Raw genomic sequence first — 19,243 nt, 5'->3', positions numbered from 1 at the left:
AAACATACATTTTAAAATTAGTTTGCTATACATTATTGTAGCTGCTCAATTTGGCCTAAATGTTGTTGTTATATAATTATAATTATTATTATTAATTATATGGTTTAAACATAAATAAATAAATAAAAGATGGTTGGCAAATGTTGCTTTCCCAGATGCACAGAATCAGATCAGCTCAAAAATCAGATCACATGCAGAGATTAGTTTGTGTAGAGCAGCAATTTACTGCCAATCGAGCAGTAAGACAAGACACTGAAAGCACAGTGTTTCAGAGACAGCGCATTTCGATTAATCATGCAGCCCTATTCTGATTATGAAAGTTACAACTATGTTCTCAAAACTCTCTTAGTAGTAAATATGCAAGTAAATAAAGACTGCACTATATTGTTTTTTTATGAGAGGGTTTTATAGTAACATAGTCAGTGACGCCATTGTTTATCTCTGTGGACGTGGGCTGAATTTGGCAGAGCTTTAACTGATCCCTCGATCCAGGATACTTTTTTGTGGCAAAGGGCTAATAGTGGAGTTGAGTGAGCACATGTTTGTGCCGGTTTGTATTTTTGAATGCAGTCGCAAACTTGAGCTTAACTTTCCCTGAGAGTAATTTCTGTGGAGGAATGACAAATGCGCTCACTGTTGATAAAGTATTCAGAGTTAATCATGAATGGGGTTATTATTGGCAGTGGAAGAGACTGGAGAGGTTGTGTCGGTCCCCTGGTCTTTTAAATATTTTCTAATTAGGAGCGGAGCAGTTCAGAACTGCCACAGCCGTCTCTCTTGTGCAACTCTACTAATTAACACAATGCAATGTGGCAGACGCAGGGGCGCGCGGAACCCGGGCAGGGAAAGCATATTAGGAGTAATTAATTTTTATATCAGCTTGTTCTCTTCACCTGCGATCAGATTTTTGTGGAAAAGCACATAGCATCTATCGGAGTGTGTGGATATACAAAATACAGTACAGATCTCTCAAAACTTCAACAATTCAAATAGAAACTTACTCTTTTAGGATAATTGTGGTCCATGTTTTCTGTGAGATGAGCAATATTTCATTAGCAGGGCTTGACATCAACACCCGCCAAACCGCCAAATACGATTGGATTTCAGCAGTGGCGTGTAACACAGTCACTCCTACTAGCCACTTTGGCCGGTTCAATATATACCTTTTTCAGTTGTAGTCTTATAAAAAAAAGCATCTGAAATAATAAAAGTTTTGTCAAAAATATAGATTTTTCAATACATATCGATACTGAAATTCTGAAACGCTTCCAATACACACATTCCTCAGATACACGAAATCAGCTGCACGTTCTCGCTCACTCATCTCTCTGACAGCGAGTTGACACACGAACTCGCCTCTCCTCACTCCTTTGTTTTAATTTGCTTCGGATGAATAATTTTGGTGTTACAGGGCTTGAATTTCGGCATGGGATCATGCATAATTTTACTCATTCCCACAGATTTAGTTTGTCGCCTCTTAGTACTAAAGTGAGTTCTTTTTCACTGCTTATTGCGCTTAAACAGTCAAATACACACAAAAAATAAAGTCAAAATGCCGCTCTTGGCGAGTATGTACGTAAACACAGTCGGTTATGTTTCAAGTAAACATTAACAGTTGAGAAAGAAAACGCATGTGTAACAGTATAATGGATCCGTGTGTCAGGCCTTAAAGTGACAGCAGATAATATTAAAATGAGATAATATAAGATCATATTAAAAATATCTGGAAGTTTTTCCCCATGGTATCGATGTCAAGATTGTGGTCAGTGAAAATGCTGTTCAGGAGACTTTCCTTTTGTTTTGGTTTATCTTCCTTCAGCTCACTTTTCTCTGCTTTTCTGCAACAGCAGAAACTGATGAGTCAGTGGGAACAGTTGTTCACAAAGTAAATGATTCAGATGATGCCTTAACTTTACATCATTCTAGGTTTTCCACACTTTGTCTATATGAGAGTGCCACAGTGACCATTAGAGCTGTTGCTCTGCAGCTTACTCATTTAGCAGCTTTATTGCCTGCGTGTAGAAGCTGTTCAGTAATCCAGTGGACTTTGATTGAAGGTTTTGTTACTGTTTGCCAGACAGCAGAGGGGAGAACAGTTTATGACCGGGGTGACTGGGGCCTTTTTTAAGGTAGACCTGGTCTTCTAACACTGAGCCCAGTTGATTTACCGTATGTTTAGGAGCTCAAGGCCAGCCAGAATGTGATTAGCCGTGCCTGGCCTTGTTTGGTTGGAATATGCATGCTGTTTTGTAGATATTGTATTTCGTGTAAAAAATACAAAGTTATGTTTTCTTAACATAACTCACAGGCAACAAGTTGAATGGTTGATCTTGACAATTGTCAACACTACCGTTTATCTAGAAATTGAGAACATTTTGTTTATTTTTTTCTTCCTGTAATGCTGTTGAAAGGGTCCAAATGATGTCACTTCCTTAGTCTCAATGTTTAAGCATACAGTATTTTTTTGGTCACTTAAAAATGGTACAAAAAAAGTTATTAGTAGTTATATAATATCAACAGAATAAAACAGATTGTCACAGTTTTGAAGTACAATTATAATTGTTAGAAACAGTCATGAGGGTCAAGACCTCTGGGTGGAACATACACCAAAGTGATTTTTTTTAAGGGGAAAATAGATGTTTTTAAAGTATTTAAAAACTAACTACTACTACTAGTTTAATCTCATGTTAAAGAATATTTTACATAACATTGTCGCTGTTGGGCAGAAACTTCATATCTCCATATTTATTTATTTTTCCATTTATTAATAAATCATTATTATTGTCCACCTTTTACGTCTGTCTGTGGGTTTTGCAAATATCTAACCAATGAAAAATATTTAAAAGAACATGTGACTAAACCTTTTAACTCCATTGGATCCACAAACTGTCAGTAAAAGCTCATAACTCCACCACGCCTCTATTGTGAATGAAGTACCGCACACAGTTTAGACTCTCTCTGCTTGTTTGCAATGCAAGGTTAAATAAAGATCTGGTTCTTTGAATAAGTACAGTGTTTTCTTTAGCTTTTATATAATATATATATATATATATATATATATATATATATATATATATATATATATATATATATATATATATATATATATATATATATATATATATATATATATATATATATATATATAGAGTCATCAAGTCATTGCCAATACTGTCTTAAATAGCCTGTGCAAAGTACTTTGTCTCTAATAACACAAGAGTGGCCAAGTAAAAAAAATAAAATTAGCGCCCACACAGCTACAATAAACTTTATAACCTGTAAGGTAATGAAAACCTAATGCATTGCACTTACTGCCTCAAATGCAGCCATTTTAATGACAAACAAAACGCGTATACAATACCAGTCAAAAGTTTGGAAACATTACTATTTTTAATGTTTTTGAAAGAAGTCTCTTATGCTCATCAAGCCTGCAGTTAAAAAAAAACAACAACAAAAAAAAAAAAACAGTAATATTATGAAATATTATTACAATTTAAAATAATGGTTCTCTTTTTTTTATATATTTTAAAATGTAATTTATTTTTGTTTGTTGCAAAGCTGAATTTTCATCAGCAAGTACTCCAGTCTTTGGTGTCTTATGATCCTTCAGAAATCATTCTAATATAATGATTTGATACTCAGTTATTATCAATGATGGAAACAGTTGTGCTGTTTAATATATTTTTTTGGAATACTTTTTTCAGGATTCATTGATGTTTTGATTCAAACGGAAAAAACAGCATTTATTCAAAATAAAAACATTTCTAACAATATAAATCGTTACCATCACCTTTTATCAATTTAACGCATCCTTGTTGAATTAAAGTACTAATTTCTTTAAAAAAAAAAGTTATTGTTCCCAAACTTTTGAACGGTAGTGTATATTGTTACAAAAGATTTCTATTCTAAATAAATACAGTTCTTTTTAACTTTTTATTCATCAAATAATCCTGAAAAAAGTATCTCAGGTTATAAAAAAAATATTAAGCAGCACAACTGTTTCCAACATTGATCATAAATCAGCATATTAGAATGATTTCTGAAGGATCATAAGACACCAAAGACTGGAGTACTTGCTGATGAAAATTCAGCTTTGCATCACAAAAAATAAATTACATTTTAAAGTATATTAAAAAAGAGAACCATTTTTTTAAATTGTAATAATATTTCATAATATTACTGTTTTTTTTTTTTTTTTTTTTTTTTTAAACTGCAGGCTTGATGAGCAAATTAGACTTCTTTCAAAAACATTAAAAATAGTAACGTTTCCAAACTTTTGACTGGTACTGTATATCCGACATTCTCTGAAATTTGCTGGTCAAAAATCTTGAAACTCCATTTGAGCTTGATTTTAGTAAAATATTAATAATATAATGACACATGCAAGTGTCTGACCATATATGAAGGCGCAATATCAACTTTGACAACATTGTGTTAAAAAAAAACAAAAAAAAAACATATATATGTGTGTATATATATATATACATAGTGTTGTTTTTTTTCCATTTCCTAAAAATAAGTGTTTTTGGAGTTTTTGCCTAACAGCGACAATAGTTCTCAAAACAAAGTCCATGATTTTTTTTTTTTTTTTTTATTCCTCTAATTCTTAAGAGAGAAAAAAAGTAACCAATTTGTACCCTATTCATGGAAAGTGCCAGCTACCGGAGGGTATTGCTAGGATGGCTGCTGAATGAACTGACTTGCTCCAATAAGGACTTTGATGTAGGTTTGTGCTGGCAGTGAGACTCGCAGAGCTGTGAAATAGTGAAGTTCAGAGAGCTGAGGATGACCTGAACTTCACACAGTCCCGTACCCCAGATCATCTTCCTATGACTTAATTTGAATGTATCCTTTTACCGAAAAGCTCTGATTGGGGGATTTAAACTCTTGACATCTGGCAACCGCAAGCATGAAAGCTTGTAGAGGCTTGTTAAAAACTGTAATAGTTAACTCTTTTTATTTGTCAAAAATAAGTAGAGGTTTTGGTAAAGTGTTTATTTTTTTAACTGCATTTTAGTCTTGTCTTTTTTCATCAATGATACTCCATGTTGATATAGTCACAGTTATCGTTTAAAGACGTTGGTGTCGTCTCGCCATTGTCTCGTCGTAGTCATGGGGGGAAAAAGGTCGTCAACGAACAATTTTCATCAATTTTCATCATAGATTTAGTCGAAAAAAGGTAACAAATAAATCATACATAAATCCATACATAAATCCAAGAACATGCTTTTACAAAGTAAATCAGGTCAGTTTTGTAACGTATTCTTGACATTTAGACAAGAGAGCAGTCGGAACGGGTAGAAATGAGTTGCAAATATGCACGAACAACTTCCAATCACTGGATTAAGGTTATGTCTATAAAGCGTTTCACATGCTATAAACAGAATCGCTGCATAACACTGTCCACACACTGACTGACCGAGACACAAACCAGCTGACATTGTGCATAGTACGGCACACTCATCCAACACTTTACTGCATCTTTCATCACTGGCCTGCTCCGTTTGGAATGCTGCCATTATGCCTCTTTGCATATAGGATTTCAAGGAGGGAATGCTGTTCTACTTTATAATAGTGTCCTTGGAGTTTTGGCAGCAATAATGGATCAGCTGTAGCTTTTTCACCCCATGAAGGATATATCTGAGGGGATGGTTTCAATAATATGAGGCATGGAATTAGAGAAGAGATACTCAACACCCAGCCAGCCCTGAGAGTGGACAGTATGGCCATAGAGCTCTATATGTCTGTCCCGGTTCAGAAAATAGCATTGTGGGTATAGGCTGCTGTCAGCCTCAGTGGACTCACCGCCTGGGCGATAATTGCTTAAAGCTCGGTGTTAAAAGGTATTTGCAGATTGTTGCATTTGGGCCTTAGGCCAAGGGTTTCTAAAGCATGAGAGTGCTGACTAGAGACATTTTTAGTTTAGGGCCGTTTTCTCAGGCCCTTGCTTTCTCTATTATTCAAAGTGTGAGTGCTTTTTCCATGGTGGTGATTTAAATGTCTGGCCAGTTTTCACCCTAGTCCTTATTTTGAATGGCATTTGCCTTGATCCTGAATGCTTTACTGGAAATATCTGAAAGGCTGAAAAAATACACGCTGAAAGAGGGGGGGGAAGTATGTTACGATCAAATGGACCTGCGAGAGGAACAGCGTGTTATGACAACCTTGCTGTTCAGGGTTATGGTGTTGTACCACTCTTACAGCAAAAGGCTACTATAAGAGCGACACAATTAACAGATGGTCGGTTTTGCCATTTATATTACTACATTTTATTTTAAAAGATTATTGAAAAGGTCTAATGTTAATATAAAACAAATTTCATTAAAACACAGCATGTGTTTTTCAGTGAAGTAAACTACTTATTACAGTAAATAACAACAAATTATTGAAAAAAACAAAATCTGCAAACCAAGAAGTGCATGTACCACATGTAATCTTCACAGAGAATGCAAATAAAGAAACAGAATGTAGATGATGATGTCTGCAGTCACTTACTTTATATTGCCCTAATAAATAAATCAAATTGTCAGTAATTGCTTGCCACATCATTTCTTTCTTGCTGCTTGTCGGTGTGGTTTCTTTCGAGTCCCAACAGCTTATGTATCATTGGTCATTGACCTACACTGGGATTTAAAAAAAAAGAAAGTGTTTCAGCACAGTTGGAATTTGCACATACTGTGTTAAGGTGTTTTAAAGGGATGTGTTGTTTTGGTTTTACTTTTAAAGGTCACACCAAATGTGTGTCAATACACCTTAAAAGGACACCTTTGGTTTCTTTTTTAGAAAAACAAAGTGTACTGTTTGCAATGCAGTACTTGTTTGTGGCATGGTTCATCTCATGTGTCTGGAAGTATGATAATATACTGTGTTGGGGAGTAACTAGTTACATTTAATGGCGAAATTGCAAAATAATGTGTAGTTAAATTAGTTACTTATGAAAATGTTAAAGATTACGTATCTGAAAATTTTCTGTAAAAAGCTAGGATATGTTGAATAATATTAATTTGTTGCTTTGCTTGTGTTTGTTGTGCACGATGCCTTCTGCCATTTAAAGGCTGTTTAGTAAAGCAATGCTATTCTGATGCTTTTGATTGGTTCTCGTTTGAATTTGCAGTGCACCGCCTGCAAATTACATCAATCCTTATTGCCACTGAAAGCTTTAGACTACAACCTAATCCTATTTTAAGAGTTGCCACCATGGCGAGTGATACAAATGTGTTCCAGTGCTGGAAATTAAAAAATCGTTTCATCCAGAAATCTGTATTCAACCTCAGAACGATCTCAAAGTAAAAAGAAGAGCTAAGTCTGATTTTGTGGTGGCTGTGCTTTAATTTATTAATTTATTTTAAATAATCTTAATTGAAGTGAAGACAGATTTTGAAAGTCTGACAGTAATCAGTGTTGAGTATTAGTGTAAGGTTAACCTGGCCTGGTTTAAATGTTTGAAAATGATTAACAGTTGAAAACATTTGTTAGAAATTTAGAAAAAATAATCTAATATAATCAGTTACATGACTTTAATAAAGTTTTTTTATATTGTTACACTACATATTACATTTTAAATAGGGTAACTTGTATTCTGTAACCTATTACATTTCCAAAGTAACCATCCCGACACTGATAATATAGTAGCCTATAATAAGTATCACTGAATCGCTGTACAGAAAATAAACCGCAAATGAATGCATTACATGAATTAATCAACAAACTAATCTGAGTGCACTTGATGCAGGGTCAGATTAAGAGGGGCTTTTAATTGGATTGTGCCAAGAACACCATTGCAGACGTACAGGACCTCCCATTCTCCGTCTTCATTATATTACAAATACATTTTTGAAAGAACTGTTAATCAAAGAAAGTAAATGTGAAAAAGTATTATAGCATTTGCCTTTCTATTAGAAAGGAAAACACTGTAATACTTTCTCTTGTACCATTGGCATTCAGCAAGTGCACATTTTTTTATCATTTAAACAAGTCTTTGAACATTTGAAAACAAGTTTGCATTTGTAGCCTGCATAAAAGCTTGTGTATTCTGTTGATTACGGTCCATGGATGCGTACAGGTGCTCACCAGAGATATGTTCATAACAAGGGGGGAAAAACACTCTAGCAAATGATTCAGTTTTAGGGACCTGTGCTACTTAATCTAAAGAAAAGCATAAAGAGGGTAAACAAATTATAAATGCAAAATATTATTCACCTTGAGCAGTTTTGGAGCTTTGTAAAAATAGCAGTTCATATTGGCCTGAAATTAATATAATCTAAATGAAACTGAGCTGTGCATGTCTAATTGTGATGTACAGAGTATTAACTGAACTGAAATGACACCACCAATATTTATGTATTTGTATTAACTTTTGTAGTGCTGTGCATACTGTAAGCGCCTTGGAGCATCCATAAAGTGCTGTGAGGAGAGCTGTGGGCGCTCCTTTCATTACCCCTGTGCAGCTGCTGCCGGAACCTTCCAGAACATAAAGACATACACCCTCCTCTGCCCGGATCACATCCAGCGGGCCCTCATCCGATGTGAGTTTCTCTGGTACACACGTTCCCTTCTGCTGATTCGTTGACAAAATCTTAAGGCGTTTCGTGTTTTTGTTAGGGCTGCACAAGAATTGCGATATGCTATAACTTACGATATTCCTTTAAGTGTGTAAAATCAATGTAAATAAAAAAAAAATTAATTAAAAACTGAAAATTATATAACCAATACACCAAATTTGGGACACTCCAGGTCAAAACCAAATATCTATAGGGAAAATATATATTGAACTTTTTTTTTTTTTTTTATGATACCACAATTTGATTTGATTATTTAAAAAAATATTTTATTTTTTATTTTTTTTATATATACATCCTATATATTCAGACCTACTGTACCGCTGGATGTAATATAATGTTACACATCAGGTGATTTTCCCCAACAGTTAACCAAACGTTTATTTAAGACCTCGCCAAGACAGATATATTACTGCATCTAAGACATACCGTGTGGAGTTCGAGACCCATTATATGTATTTTGTCTTTTCAGCAAAAGATGAGGTGAACTGTCTGGTGTGTGACAGTTCTGGAGACTTACTCGATCAGCTGTTTTGCTGCACATGTGGCCAGCATTACCATGGGGCCTGTCTGGACATCACTGTGACCCCGCTGAAGAGGGCCGGCTGGCAGTGTCCCGAGTGCAAAGTCTGCCTGGCGTGCAAGTGAGTATCCAGCTCACCTGGACATTATTACTCATCGCAGATTCAGACTTCTGGAGAATTTGATCACTCGTCGTTCAGAAAATTGTACTCTTTACCTTTTAGATTTGTGGCAGATTTGAGAAAGCTTTCAGCTACCTCAGCCTCTCTCAGCTCTGTTTTATATGTTCTACTATATCCAAGTAAGCTGTTTTCTGTGAATCTGCGAGACTTCTGAATCATAAACCGCTATAGGGGAATAACGAGAAGAACGAAGTGCAGTAAACGGTGAAACTATTTGGACTATAAACCAGTGTGTTTATAATTAAGACAATACATTGAAGTAATATGGTCGCTTATAGATGAAAAATAAGGTGGATATAAATCCATAGATTTTCAGATCAGTGCAGAAAATGTAAACAAAGTGCATATATATATATATATATATATTATTTTTTTTTTTTAAATTTTTTTAGTATATTGTTAGTCATTGGTATACTGCATGATCTCATTAGACATCTTCCTCTCTTTCATGTTACCTTTGTTAAGCTAAAGTTGTTTTTGCTTTTGCTTACTTCATATTGCTTTTTGAATATCTATGTCATGGATGAAAACATGATAACCCTTAGATCTTTTTTTTTTTTTGCCTTTTTTTCATCCCAGCCACACACTGACTGTGACCGTTGGGAGATCCATTTCGTCTGATGTCAGACAGAAATCTAATCTGTTTACAAGCCTTTCTATATGTGTATATTGTTTTGAGGAGGCAGAGAAAATCTGAATCTTTTACAGTGAATTTTTACAGTGGAGTTTGCAGTGCATGTTTATTCTTTTAATGCTTCAACTGCAGTTTGGTTTAAACAGATTGTATTGTGTTTAAGCTCTGTATTCTCCACTGTGATGTGCTGCTGGACTGGGAATCAGATACAGCACGGCTGGGAAAGGCAAAACGTGCATCTGTCTTGATCTGGGTGAAAATGAATGTAATGGCTCAGCGCGGCTGTAAATATCAGATGACGTGGATTTGCATTTGGCTGAAAATATAGGACTGGAAATGGATAAATCTCCGGAACGTCCTCGTAGCTCTATAAATCTGACTTTCTCCTCTCTGATTTACCACTTAGACACATTTTGGCTCTGAAAAGCCACAGTGAAAGTGTTATTGCTCATGGGGAGAATTTAATGGGGTGTTTGTTTGCTTGTGAATATGTAAAATAAGGTTGTATTGGGCTGAGGAGGGGTGGCTCAGTGTCTTTTTAATGGCTGATGCTGATGTCTTGAGAGTAGATCAGTTGATATAGTGTTACATGGTGTTTGACCAATATTGATTTTTTAATTTGTTGCAAAAAAGCGGAAATTAAATGAACACTTCGCTAAAATTCACAAAAAATATTGGAAAATAGAAAAATATGCATTGTGTTTGGAGCAGACTGTCGGACAGAATGGGGAACAACCCCTTCTGTTAATCAGCTGTTTAATCGATTAAACGTCTCTCTGCAGATGGTAGTCTCTAAATGGATCATGACAGTTAATTTGATCAAGCCCACGGCCCAGTTACAAACTCGAATCACCTTAATAACAGTAGCAGATAGAAATGGAAAAATAACTCATTAATTAAATGACTGCTTCTGATATTTCTCACTGAATTATTGTAGCATAACAACAGGAGTAACGTGCAAATTTAAACGATCGTCTTGGTTCATAATTGGCATAAATGTGTTTACACTGGAATCACGATTTACACAGTATTCTGTGCTCCTCTCAGCATGGTCTTCCGGTAGTTCATAAAACATGTCTGCACTCCATGGCTGATAGGGCTTTAAATTGTCAAACCTACTTCCAGCTAAAATATGTGAGGCACACGAATTTTGCCTGAAAATGTTGATTAACTGTTTATGTATTTTTTCACAGGTTTGTTGTTCGTTTGCATTGTTTTACTGTAAAGAGCTTTGAGAAGCTCCTTTTAAAGGGGATATATAAAATAAAACGTATTATAATTACTATTATTGTAGAAAATGTAAATGACAGAAATAGAGAAATCAAAAACTTTTTTTTTTTAGATGCGTCACTTAATCGAGTAAAAAAAAGATATCAATATTAAAATAATATCAATAAAATTATATTTTACATTAAAGTATGAATGCACTGAAATCAAAATTCTGGGCCAAAAACCAAAAATAAATAATAAATTAATAATCTATTAATTAATCAAACGCACAAATAGATAAAAATGGGTTGTACAAACATTTAAATTGCACATAAGGCAGTTTTTATATTGTTTCTACTCCAATTTGTGTGTGAAATATAAACATTTAAAGAACAATAAACTGTAATAACTTGTTTTCATGACAGATTTATTCAAACATACATTAAAGACCACTAACATGTTAAGTAAAAATATAATGAATATGTAATACAAAATGCTTTTCTCTAGAGTTATTTTTGATAACTTTATGATAAGTTTATGGACATTAAATCGAAATTTTTTTAAGGTAAATGTAACGTTGTGACATCGTATTGCCTACAAGCTGTATAAGCACACAGCTGACATGTTTAACTGTTGTAGCTTATCCACATTGTGTGCACAAAATAGACGCTGAACACTGTCGAAACGTGCCATTGGAGAAGTGCTAATTAACTGTCTGTTTTGGGTCAATGATTTTGCCCCGAAACCGAAAATAGCTGTTTATGCTGAAAATTGTCGGGAGACGAAATTTCAGCGCATCCCTACACAAAAAGAAGAAAATGCTAAATGAAAAAGGCTGAACTATAAAACAAAAGGCTAGATTGCAGCAAACAACAGGTCATTTTTACTGTCCATTTCCGCTCTACATAACTATACATTAAACATGAATTCTCTTCTGATTGGCTAAAAGCACTTTCACCCAGGATAGGCAGATTTCTTGTCACTGAAACTTGCCTAACTGGCCATATAATAGGTCAGAATGTCTTATTTGCAAAAGCCCCTAATCCTGTATCTGAAATCATCCTCTGTTCTAATCTACAGTATCCTTTTTCTGGTCTGTAGGAACCCAGGGGAGGATAGCAAGATGCTGGTGTGTGACATGTGTGATAAAGGGTATCACACATTCTGCCTGCAGCCCATCGTGGACACAATACCCACCAGTGGCTGGAGGTGCAAGGTAAGCTTGTGTTTGTGTATGGACTACAAAATGGCCTGCTTTGAGAAGAGTTGAGACACTGTGCTTTCATTTCTGTTTTGAGCCTGTAACACGCAACCCGTGGGTGTTTATGGACTGTGGGATTGAAGAGTGCATTGGTTTTTCATCTCATCAGCATACTGTATATTCCCCATGGAATGATGCTGGAGCTAGATTTAATCACCATGATGAATTCATTACCTGGGTGTAATTATTCCTAATGTGCATGCTGCACTTCTCCTGTACCCTCACTTACGGTATCGGCCGACTTTGAAGAGCTGTGTGAGTGATTTGTGGGGTAGATGTTCATCTCCACTATAAAAGCCTTGTGTTTTTCCCTGTTTATTTTCTCCTTAAGGATTTTTAATAAATAATAAATCAAAATCAAACCAATTACCCTCCAGATGAATCAGAATATAAAAAAGCCCTTTGATTTAACCCCAAAAATATTTGACATGTTGTAATTGAATCAGAATGTTTAATACAAACCTCTTGACTAGATGCCATTGACAAGTGTAAAAAGAAAAACAAATGTTATGCAGTTTTAGTAATACTGCCAATAATATTCGGGTTGTTTGGGACTGTAGCAAAGCCAACTTAAGATGGTCAAATGCCCTATGAAATACGCTTAACAGAGCACTATTGGGCCATTGGAACATACCCTTTGTTTCTGTGTCGATTGATTTAAAAATCTGTCCTCCCTTTGCCCAGAAATAGCATGAAGTCAGCCAATCAAATTGGAACTTACATTTTTAAGAAAGATCTTTTTGTTTTTTTGTGTGGTAAGCAACAGATGGTCCATGATCTGCGAGTATGCCATCTGAGGCTGAGACTACACAACACTTTTCTAAATTGAGTTAGATTGCTAGTAGACCCCTAAATATCTTGCATATCTGAACGAATATAAAAGCTGAACCAAATCCCACACAGATCCCACTCAGACTGCTCCCATCACTTTGTGGAGGCGGCTAAGAAGCCCCACCTGTCATCCAGGACTCAGTAAAGGAGTCTGCCCATCATCAGAGGCTTGACAGGGGTTGTTTTTTTTTTTTTTTGCTAAGGGTCTGTGGGTGGTTATTAGAGATGATACTTGCCCCTCTTCAGCTGGCTGAAAAGCTGCTTTTGATGAGCTTGAAGTGCCTTTTATTTATGATTTTTTTTAATTGACATGGAATTTTCTGGCGCTTTACTCCTATTGAGTGCTGATGCAGACTGATGAACATGATTTTGAGGATTTATAGAGCTGTAATTATGCTGGAACGCAATCCAAATTGATTTAAGAGAGCCCATAAAGTTTTCAGTTTGCAATTGTTGTTCAGTTCAAGTGTCATTGTTCAGATACTAGTTGTCATTTTAAATAATTTTTTTTTTAGTTTTGATAATTTGATCTCTGCAGTACATGAAGCAATAGTATAATTTGCTATACTGTTTACACCACTGGTATATGTATATTTGCCATCACTTGGCAGGACTGCTTTACATTATGTACAGTTTATTTAAACATGGAATAGTGCGAAAATAGAGTGAGACATGTCCGAAATAAGTCAAGATGAGGAAGGCAGTTCGGCAAGGATGCATTAAATGGATCAAAAGTAACAGTAAAGACATTTACAATGTATACTGTTCTTTTTAACTTCGTTCATCAAAGAATCTTGCAAAAAAAAAGTTTCCACAAAATGTTTCTACATTGATGATAATGATAAATATTTCTCTAGCACCAGATCAGCACTTTAGAATGATTTATGAAGAATCATTTGACATTGAACACTGAGGTAATGATGCTGACAATCAGCTTTACCAAAATGCAATGTAATAAATTTCATATTAAAATAGAAAACAGCTATTTTAAATTGTAATAATATTTCAAAAAAAATAAAAAAAGAATTGGTATAAACTATATAAATTATTATTATTATTTTTTTTTTTGTATTCCCAGAAAAATAAATCAGTATATGTTGTTTTAATAAGAATAAAAATTGCCCATTCCATTGTTTTTACTAAAATTACTCATACCATAGGATTTTGGTCATATCGTCCATCTTTATGTAAGAGCATTTGCAATGCCTAAAACCTTAATCAACTAGGATTTAATTGGGCCATAAAAGTTAGGTTGTAAGATAATTTGTTATTAATATTGTAATGTGCATTTTTATCTCATGCTCAATAAGAACAGGAATAGGAAATGGTTCAATTTGATTTCATGTTCACTTTAAATGGTTTTTCTGTCATGATGTGAAATGATGCCAGAGTGAATTGAACATTGTGTTTTGCAGAACTGCCGGGCGTGTGCTCAGTGTGGCATAAGGCCTAACGGTCAGTGGTCATCTAATGGTGTAATGTGTGAAGGATGTCAACAGCAGCATGATTCAGCACAACTCTGTCTCATCTGTGGGCAGAATCAGGACTCTGGCAGTCCTACAGACAAACACTCATGCTGCACATGTAAGAGGTAGGAAATGAGACCCCTTCAGCTGTGACAATATCACACAGTTTCGAGTGACCTATTGCTTTAATGAATCGGTTTCTGCATTAAAAACAATTTTCATTCAAATGTTATTTTATTAAGAAAATTCATTAAGTGTCATCCTTCAGCGTTTAAATGTTTGGTTTCTAAATGTCAGTTGAATTTCAATGATTTCCTGCTCTCCGCAGGCGGTAATTCACTACTCTAAACACATTGTGGTTGACAAACCATGTTCAGACACATTGCAACCCATGTGTAATATAGTCTAGGTTATATTTAAAAAGAAAATTCACATTCTTTTACTTTAGTTTTTTATTGGTTTTCAAGAATGTTGGCATCCTCCAAATTTGACTACCATCTACCATGACATTAATTTTTAAGTATTATTACTACACTCAAAAAACTGGGTTAAAAACCCAATTTGGGCTGGTTTTTTGCCTAACGGATGGGTAAATATTAAACAGCGCTGCCATACTAGCACCTGCTCTAGAGTTTTCCTTTGGGGACTAGGAACATAAACAGTGGGTAATGAACGTAATCAATTACATTGATGTGTCCTTACAGCCTAGTGGTGTTGTCCATTACTGATGTGAAGACTGGTATTGATGAATATTAGCTGATTACTTCTCTACAGGCTTCAAATATTATGATTAACTAAAAGAGAAATTATCTTGCAAAAGGTCTCCATAGAATGTTTTAATTGAATCGCCAGCTTTTTAAAATGGCTCATTGATGTCTTTGTGAATGGAAAAAATGCTCATATAATTTGTTTGGCAGATGGATTTGTTTCTCTTGCTTTAACAACTAACTAGGGATCATACATATGTCACGTTATGTGTCATGTATGTGCAAATGTTTCTAGAGTTGCAAACCGTGACTGACATAATTCGTTCAAAGGTCGTTGTATTTAAATAGCTCAGAGTATATTGTAGAATATTGTAGCCTGAGATTAGTTTGACAATATTGTTTATATCCATATTTTTCACTACATGACCATGCAGACAGACACAGAATGCATTTTTAAAAGTTGAATACCTTGATACAACATCTTAAACACAATGTTCATGGCGTATGGCACTTATAAAAACAGTTACAGATCATCATAGTAAACAATGTCTATGGACAACATGATGGATGCAAGAACTTTTGAGCTCAAATAACAAATTTCAACTTTACCAAAACCACATGCTCTACATTCCTGCTTTAGGTGCTGTTCTTAGAACTTTAGCTTGTATTAACACTAGAAATTCCTGTAATGTAAAGGTTAACAAATAATAACAGTTTACCAAAAATAAATACAAAACCAAACAATGAAATTACGCCGTCATCTCGATTGGGTCATTGATGGTTGTCACAGATGGTTGTTTATTGTAATTTTCTCTATCAGATGGGTTCACGTGGACTGTGAGAGGCAGGAGGGTGCTGACCCTAACAGTCAGGTGCAGGATGGGTACACCTGCAGAGTGTGTAAGCAGGTTCAAGAGGAGAGCGGGCACGATCAGCCCATCAGCAACCAGGAGCCTTCGCTCGCTGACCCAGAGCCAATCGAGGGTGAGTACATGTCTCTCAGCACTCCACACACTTTGCAGTTGGCTGTATTATAGAGTACTAGAGTGCTGTTGTATGAAAATGTCATTTATTTTGTATTACTCTAGAGCAAATACTATCCTAGAATGTATTTTTGTGGGATTTTTGAGGTTGGGGAAGTGTTGGGACAAACTGCCCTATGCAAAGACCCTGTTTACACCAGCTTTTAACATATGTGTCTGGTCAGCTTAGACGGATTGCGGTTTATACCTGGCTTGAACCTGCATATTGAATTCATCATTTTTGATCAGATTTCGCAGGAAGGGTCTTACTTGCTACATCAGTGTTGATATAGCACAAAAAAAGTATATATAAAAAAACACTAAAACATTTTATCCCTAGCAAATTGCAGGGTTTATACTACAGATGCTATGTAGTCACGTGCGTTTTTTGAATAGCCTCAAATGTGATTTGATTGGTTCATGTTTACACCTGTATTTAGTGCTGAACACTTGAGATTAAAACAATTAACATAATTGATCATTAGATCATTGCCATCTCTTTCTATTAACACACAATTAAACATGCTTGTATATCTAAAAATGTTAAGAAAAGGTTTGTTGGTTTAGTTTCCTTTTTGTATTTAATTGTGTTATGCTGTGTGTTTGGTATAGTGTTCAGGAATAACCTAGACTTTATTTTCCTTTTTTTCTTAAATTATGTATTATAATTTATTTATTTTTTATTGACATGTTTGCATAAAAGGTATATCAATAAAATCAAAACTTGGCTTTTGTGCCAGTTACATAAATGTAAATACAATTATAGATTTACAATATGAAGTTGGTCTCTTTATTTTCACACAATTTCCATTTCTTCCCATGGTTTTTAAACATATAATTTCAAACATATCAGTTTTTCCATGGAATAAGTCTGTATGTTTAACCAGTTCTATCAACTCTCCATGTGAGGTTTTTTTTATAGCTTTTTTTCTATTTTCTTAAGTTGAGGTATTGTTTTCTTGTTGACTTTGTCAACTGATGTTCTGTGTGTGATGTTGATCAACTGTAAATTGCTGTAGGCTGGGTTTTTGTGATGTTAAGCACTCTTCATTAGTCACAGAGGCTCTGTTGAGGCTGCAGCATTTAATGTGTCAGAGATGTAATGTGTGGGCCTCAGTGCTGTCACTGATTGTAATTACAGTGTGTTTGTCAGTTCAGCCAGAGACTTGAGCGTTTGAGCAGGTTGAGAAACACCGCTGCCATATCTTAATACATCATTCATAATCTGCCCTAAATGAGCATTTGCATTTTTCAGTGTCATGTGTTTTGGTGGAGGGACGCATGGGGACTGCATACTCACTCTCTAGTACAATGTGAAGTCAGCATGAAGTGAATGTGGCCCTGTTTACTTTTTACATACTCAATCAAAGGGGAAAGAAGTGTTTGTCTTTGTAATCTCTGAAATGACTGTCCAGTGTCCACCAATCCCTGTCATTCAAATCACGTCACTTCACATTTTCTCATTTAACATCCAATTTCACGTGGCAATACATCACATTATAGAAGTAAAATGGTTTGCAGATGCCATTTCATGTTGACTTTATGGCTAGTTTTTGAGTTCACCAAGGAGAATTGGGTTAGAGATTTTATACTTTATCTTTTTGTTGCACACTACAAAGCTCTCTAAAAATGCTGTTGAAGAAAGAAAATGAATCGGCTTCCTGTGCTCGTGGTCCCAGCTGGTGAACTATCATCAAGACCCTGGAAGCTAAAAGCAAATCTTATTTTCTTTGGGCCCATTATTAGGAATTGTAATGAGAATGGACTCTTCCTGTAGCCTGATGGCAAAGAGATGAATTTGCAGTGAGCCTTTTGCGGTTGTTACATCCCCCAACTGCACCTTATTACCAATGATTTTATTTTCTTCCTGTGGGCCTGTGGTGGGGAGTTGATATATGTTGGCATGTGGTTGGCAGAAAAGGATACAATCAGACCCGGTTGTATGGGCTCTTTGTAAAGCCAGTCATGCCAACAGCAATGCACTGGGCCACTGCCAGCAGCTAGAGGAAGCAATCATCCCATTGTTGGGCCCCCAAGAGAGACGGCTCTAATCAAGACAGAGACGCCCACCTGTTAACCAACCCTACCACACCCCCACTTCCTGATAAACACACGCTGAGTGCACACATGCACACGTACATACTAGGGTTGTCACGACACAAGCATTTTAGTAGCTGAACTTTCACAGCTGAAATATCACAGGTCTCATTGCCAATATTAATACCACAACAAAAACTCACATGCTGATGTTTAAAAGTTTACCCAATTAAAATAATAATAGTTTTAAAACATTAGCTGTCAAGTACAAAGTACTTTTCCGTGAAGTAAACATTGGTGTAACAATAAAAAAGAGGTAATTACGGACGCAAAGAGAGTAATTAAAATGAACAAAAACAAAGAGTGTGATAAAGGCAGATAATTAAAAACAATATAGTCAATAGACTAAAAAAAGAGGTAATTATTGATGCAAAGACAGTAATTAAAATGAACAAAAAAAAAGAGTGTGATTAAAGTCAGAAAATGAAAAACAATATACAGTCAATAGACTAATAGAGTCACTGGACAACTTAATTTGTCAGTGTCATATTTTGAAGGAGGGACAAATTGGGACCGCATATTATCTCTTTCGTCCTTCCCTAATACAATTTGAAGTCGGCATGAAATGAAAATGGCCCTGTTTACTTTTTACATATTAATTCTAAGGGGGAAAAGTGTTTGTCTTTTGTAATTTCTGAAACGACCGTCCATTCTTGTTATTTTGTCAATTCACATTTTCTCATTAAACATCACATTACTGAAAATAGTTTGCAGATGCCACGTCATGTTGACTTTAATTCATGTTGACCCCTCA

The 19,243-nt window shown here is 35.3% G+C and overlaps 1 protein-coding gene across 5 annotated transcripts in view; it reads left to right on the top strand.

Moving 5' to 3' along the window:
- The window catches only part of kmt2ca (lysine (K)-specific methyltransferase 2Ca), a 144,579-nt gene that overhangs the window by 59,954 nt on the left and 65,382 nt on the right, over positions 1-19,243 (top strand). For all 5 annotated transcript variants that reach the window (XM_084399083.1, XM_084399082.1, XM_084399080.1 and 2 more), the window contains exons 8-12: positions 8,363-8,525; positions 9,031-9,202; positions 12,207-12,321; positions 14,613-14,788; positions 16,191-16,354. In XM_084399083.1, coding sequence (XP_084255209.1) covers positions 8,363-8,525; positions 9,031-9,202; positions 12,207-12,321; positions 14,613-14,788; positions 16,191-16,354 — 790 coding nt within the window. The remainder of the gene's footprint in view (positions 1-8,362; positions 8,526-9,030; positions 9,203-12,206; positions 12,322-14,612; positions 14,789-16,190; positions 16,355-19,243) is intronic.

This window comes from Rutilus rutilus (assembly GCF_951802725.1).
Source record: "Rutilus rutilus genome assembly, chromosome: 24".
In the NCBI taxonomy this organism is placed as follows: domain Eukaryota; kingdom Metazoa; phylum Chordata; class Actinopteri; order Cypriniformes; family Leuciscidae; genus Rutilus; species Rutilus rutilus.
The sequence above is the reverse complement of the archived record's forward strand: the minus strand, read 5'-3'. Positions and strand labels throughout refer to the sequence as shown.